At 42.6% G+C, this 6000-nt stretch overlaps 1 protein-coding gene across 1 annotated transcript in view; it reads right to left on the bottom strand.

The window, feature by feature from the left end:
- Positions 1 to 1229: 1229 nt before the first annotated feature.
- The window catches only part of LOC117501332 (voltage-dependent calcium channel gamma-4 subunit-like), a 44445-nt gene continuing 39674 nt past the window's right edge, over positions 1230 to 6000 (bottom strand). Inside the window, exons 4-5 of the mRNA XM_034160189.1 lie at positions 5197 to 5337; positions 1230 to 2356 (exon numbers count right to left, since the gene is read on the bottom strand). Of these exons, the coding sequence (XP_034016080.1) occupies positions 1524 to 2356; positions 5197 to 5337 (974 nt within the window). The 3' untranslated portion in view covers positions 1230 to 1523. The remainder of the gene's footprint in view (positions 2357 to 5196; positions 5338 to 6000) is intronic.

The following is a 6000-nucleotide window of genomic DNA, read 5'->3' as shown; positions in this document are numbered from 1 at the left end:
TGTAAATGGGTTCCAGGAAATACCCTGCGATGGACTGGCGTCAACTACAGGGGCATTCTCACACCACACAGAAATCCTAAATGACACAATGCTAGTTTTAAGTTCAAAGTTGCCAGGTAAGATGAACACAGCATAGCATCAAAAGTATCTCCACACCCTAAGTGTAAACAGATTTAACCCCGACCGTGTTGCTTATGGTTCCAGCCCTTCGCAGGAACACTCAACTAGCTAGTGGCTAGTGACCAAATATCACCATAAACAGTTACACAAACCCTGAAGTCAACTTTGGAGAAGCAAATGTGACATATACATCCAGGACCATAAGTTTTGGACAGTGACAGTGTTTTTGTAGTGTTACCTCATCTGGCTGTAGTGTAGATGAGGAGGAGACTAGTGAGGGAAGCCACCAAGACATTTGTGAAGGAGTTATGGGCTTCTGTGGCTCTGAATGTAGAAGCCGTGCACGGTGCAACTTCTGTCTGCTGCATTACCACTTACACAGCTTGATGGTGCAAGGGAACAAAGAATGGAAAATTTCAGTAAGTTTGTCAGAAGTACATGGGAGACTTGAGCCTAGATTTGATCCATTTTCTTGGACATGAATCCTTGGTTCCACTCCACCATGAAGCTGTATAACCAGTGATGCAACAGACAAAAGCTGCATTATGCACAGTGTCTACAGTCACAGCAACAGAAGCATATAACTGTTGTCTTGATGGCTTCCCTCACAAATCTCATTCTTGTACGGTCAGTCAGTTTTTGAGAACTGTGCACTCCAGACAAATGCACCATGTCGTACAAAACTGTCTGCATTTCTAAATAATTGATAGAAATGAAGTCCCAGAAAACATTTGTGAATTCATCATGCATTCATCGCCTGGCTTGTTGAAAGAAGGAAAACTGGCTGTAAAAGTGTTGACTTACATAAACAAATAGTTCTTTTTTTGTCCAATTACTTGTGGACTCTGAAAATGGATGGACTGAGCATAAAAATGGCCATAATCCCTAAATGCGCATTGTAATATTTTAATTTGCGCTAAAACTATGAGCATCTTCATTGTTTCATTTCATCTCTATCGCGGTGGCGTATAGAGGCAATAGTACATGCCTCCCCCCAAGTGTCCAAATACTTATGGACCTGACTGTAGTGGAGAAAGGCCACACTTAAATTATCTGTGAAGATATATAGCAGCAGTTTTACTGACCTGTATTTTGCAATTTAGCAGTTTTTTTTAAATCAACCAAACTAATGTTTTTATTATTTTAGTTGACTGTTTGGATGAAACTCAAACAGCATCAGCACCAAACACTCACGGTCAGGTTTTTGGAGTTTAGGCCACAACCATTTTTTAAGACAGCCTTTATGATCTGGAACATGGCCTCAGGTGTTTTCTGACTGTTTATGATGTTTGGAAACATTGCGTTCGGTACTCAGACTGCACGACACCTCCTCTTCCTCTCTTTTACCTCTCTGAAACCATTCCTCTCTTCCCTCCCTTCCTCCTCCTGTCAAGGGTTTCCTTTTAAACGGGGGTTGTTTTCCTGTTGAGCGTGTCTGAGTTGCTGTCCCTGTCCCTCTTGGCCCCGAGCCGGTCCAGAGTTCCCACGTTGCCCCTGTCCCTCTCCATGGTGGCTGTAGATATCGGCGCCTGTTGGGTCGGAGCGGCGGCTGATGTGGAGGTGTTCAGCGGAGCTGCGTTTTGGGCAACAGTCGCCGCTGCCGCCAAGTTGGACTTGGAATGAGACGGGAGCGTACCACTGCTTATTACTCCTCCTCCACCCCCTCCTCCTCCGCCTCCTCCACTGGAATCTTTTGGGAAGTAGTTGTGAAGCTGGTACAGCGTGGCACGGTCCACTGTGCCGTAGAGAGGCGGGGCACCCAGCTTAGAGTCTCTTGACAGGGTGTACATTGAGATGTCTCCGCCTCCTCCGCTTCCGCTGCCACTGGTGTGATGTGGATTCGGCAACGTGGCCACGGAAAAGGGCGGGGCGGACGGCGGCAGGCTGAAGGTTTTGGAGGTGCCAATAGGCGAGGTTTCCTGTGAATGGGGTGGGTCGGTGGAGTGCGAGCTGGATTGTGAGCGCCGTCGGAAGCGGTAGCTAGGCAGTCGCAGCATGGCGTGCGTAGTGCTCTTGAAGAGATCGGTGCGAGAGCGGCAGCGTAGCTCTTTGTTCTTCTCGATGTAGATGTTGACGGCGAGGACGCCCACCATCTCAGCCAGGATGAAAGACAAACCGCCAAAATAAAATGACCAGCCATAGGAGTAATGCCACTTCTTATCCTCGTCCTTCTTCGGGGAGATGTCGCTCAGTGCTGCTGAGATGTACACGATCACACCGATGATGTTGCTAAGCCCTGAGGAAATATACAAAATTTCAAAATGCTCCTCTGAGAAAAATTAACGTGCAGCTACACCGTTTGCATAAAGCAGGAACATTTTTCCCAATGACAGTCCATAGAATAAAAATTATCCTCAGCATCAAACAAATGAAATCTTCATTTGATATTTAATATATTTAAAAACAGATTTAATGATGCAGGTGGCGCCACAGGCATCCCAGAGATCAGACAACCCTTAAGTTGCTAACTTCACCTGCATGCCAAGTCACACGTGTCCAACATGCAACAAAAAAGCAAGTCAGCAGGAAGATATATGGGGGGCTCAAGTCCACCAAGGAAGTGCAACCCCCCAATGCCCACAGAACCACCCAGCCTTCTAGCCCTATACTGTATATTTATTACTGCAGGAAAAGGGATATCTGGCAGAGGGTGACCACAGGATGGTCTACCCAGAAGCACAGTAACTCCAAACCCCCTCCCACAAAAACCCCAGCAGCACGCAATCCAACAGAGCCCTCAGGAGGACAGACCCAACACTGGCCTCCAAGAACAGCAAAGGAGGATACGAGAGGGGAAAATAACGGAACTGTTTCTCTGCAGCTGTGTCTCAGTTCAGGGCTGCATCCTTCAAAGGCTGCATTCTATGATGGTCTGGCCTTTGGAGACCGCAGAAGCTGAACCAAGCATTGTAAAATGAGGCGGTCTAGCCCACGGACAAATTTGCAATTGTGTCATAAGCTTAACCTGGCCCAACCCTGTTGCCTTTCAACCATGACAGTTGCACACGACAAGCTAGCGTAGTGGGCACAATCCGTAGTTTAGTAATAATTTTTCAGTACTTAGAATTTATACTTTTTAAATTGAACATACAGTAGTGTTCAGAATAATAGTAGTGCTATGTGACTAAAAAGATTAATCCAGGTTTTGAGTATATTTCTTATTGTTACATGAGAAACAAGGTACCAGTAGATTCAGTAGATTCTCACAAATCCAACAAGACCAAGCATTCATGATATGCACACTCTTAAGGCTATGAAACTGGGCTATTAGTAAAAAAAAAAAAAAGTAGAAAAGGGGGTGTTCACAATAATAGTAGTGTGGCATTCAGTCAGTGAGTTCGTCAATTTTGTGGAACCAACAGGTGTGAGTCAGGTGTCCCCTATTTAAGGATGAAGCCAGTACCTGTTGAACATGCTTGTCTCTTTGAAAGCCTGAGGAAAATGGGACGTTCAAGACATTGTTCAGAAGAACTGCGTAGTTTGATTAAAAAGTTGATTGGAGAGGGGAAAACCTATATGCAGGTGCAAAAAATTATAGGCTGTTCATCTACAATGATCTCCAATGCTTTAAAATGGACCAAAAAAAACAGAGACGCGTGGAAGAAAATGGAAAACAACCATCAAAATGGATAGAAGAATAACCAGAATGGCAAAGGCTCACCCATTGATCAGCTCCAGGATGATCAAAGACAGTCTGGAGTTACCTGTAAGTGCTGTGACAGTTAGAAGACGCCTGTGTGAAGCTAATTTATTTGCAAGAATACCCCGCAAAGTCCCTCTGTTAAATAAAAGACGTGCAAAAGAGGTTACAATTTGCCAAAGAACACATCAACTGGCCTAAAGAGAAATGGAGAAATATTTTGTGGACTGATGAGAGTAAAATTGTTCTTTTTGGGTCCAAGGGCCGCAGACAGTTTGTGAGACGACCCCCAAACTCTGAATTCAAGCCACAGTTCACAGTGAAGACAGTGAAGCATGGTGGTGCAAGCATCATGATATGGGCATGTTTCTCCTACTATGGTGTTGGGCCTATATATCGCATACCAGGTATCATGGATCAGTTTGGATATGTCAGAATACTTGAAGAGGTCATGTTGCCTTATGCTGAAGATGACATGCCCTTGAAATGGGTGTTTCAACAAGACAATGACCCCAAACACACTAGTAAACAAGCAAAATCTTGGTTCCAAACCAACAAAATTAATGCCTCGCAGATGTGAAGAAATCATGAAAAACTGTGGTTATACAACTAAATACTAGTTTAGTGATTCACAGGATTGCTAAAAAAGCAGTTTGAACATAATAGTTTGTAGCATCAACAGCAGATGCTACTATTATTGTGAACACCCTCTTTTCTACTTGTTTTTAGTAATATCCCAATTTCATAGCCTTAAGAGTGTGCATATCATGAATGCTTGGTCTTGTTGGATTTGTGAGAATCTACTGAATCTACTGGTACCTTGTTTCCCATGTAACAATAAGAAATATACTCAAAACCTGGATTCATCTTTTTAGTCACATAGCACTACTATGATTCTGAACACTACTGTATACAGCCCGAAATTGTCCTTAAAAAATATCAAATATTTTGTCTTTGGAGGAAAAAAAAAAAATCACACAATTAATCTTGGAATTATTCCTGCTGAGTTGTTCCTTTTCAGGGGGCCGAAGGCTGCATTTGTCAGCTGCATTCTAAGAAGATTTTGAAATGGGTCTAGTCACGCCTCGATGACTGCGGCCTTCAAAGGACACAGCCCCTGAATTGGGACACAGCCTACATGACCTAAAAAATGAATACAGTGCAGCTTTGAGCTGCAATACCTACACAGAGGCAGTATAATTGTGGAATTGGTACAAGAAGAAAAAAAAAATTAAACAAAACTTAAAAGCCTTATTATGAAAAATGGTGTATTTTCAGATCTCTTATATATAACTGACTAGCATAATACTACCAATAAAATATTGCAAATGCTGACTATAATAATGTAAAACAGGTTCGTTACAAAATGCCACAATATTTCAAATATTTGTGTATGATTATCACACGACACCCCTGAGAGTTAACAGCAACTTTACCTGCAGCTACGAAAAGAATCCCTCCACCAAGAATTATGTTCCTTTTGCTCTTATAGAAGCCGCTGGAAGCAACACACACTCCGCCCAGCAGGAGCAGTATAGCGCTGAGGATGGGGAAGATACTGGACGCTCTCACAACGCCTGCACAGAAGGACAAAATACACCATTCAGCCATCATTATTCCTCAAGCGCCTCTGTCATTTGTAGGCTTCAGGGCGTTTCGCGAACTCAACAGATTGTGCAATTTTCCCACGTGTTGCAACTTGTGAGAATTCTGAGGTGCAACAATAATTGAAGGTGCAAAGTTACAACGGTGTTGTGACACTCTTGGGAAGAGGTGTTACCACAACGTGCTACAGTCGACACGAGAACTTGGCTCTGAAACAGGAGTTATTTACGTCAGATTCCTATGTAGTACTTTGAATATGAATTATTAGATGAAACATAAAGAAACATAGAAAAAAATTATTTTTAGTCCTCTGCGTTAAAATACAGTGAGGCATATAAGTATTTCATCTACTGTCAATTTTGCAGGTTTTCCCACCTACAAAGAATGGAGAGGTCTGTAATTTGTTTTACCGTAGGTGAGAAACAGAATAAAAATAAATAAATCAGAAAATCACATTGTATGTTTTTTTAAATAATTAATTTGCATCTTATTGCATGAAATAAGTATTTGATCCCCTACCAACCAACATGAATTCTGGCTCACACAGACCTGTTAATTTTTCTTTAAGAAGCCCTCTTATTCTGCACTCTTTACCTGTATTAACTGCACCTGTTTGAACTTGTTACCTGTATAAA

Source organism: Thalassophryne amazonica, chromosome 20 (assembly GCF_902500255.1).
Source record: "Thalassophryne amazonica chromosome 20, fThaAma1.1, whole genome shotgun sequence".
Classification (NCBI taxonomy): domain Eukaryota; kingdom Metazoa; phylum Chordata; class Actinopteri; order Batrachoidiformes; family Batrachoididae; genus Thalassophryne; species Thalassophryne amazonica.
Note: the sequence above shows the minus strand (reverse complement) of the source record. Positions and strands in the feature narration are given on the sequence as shown.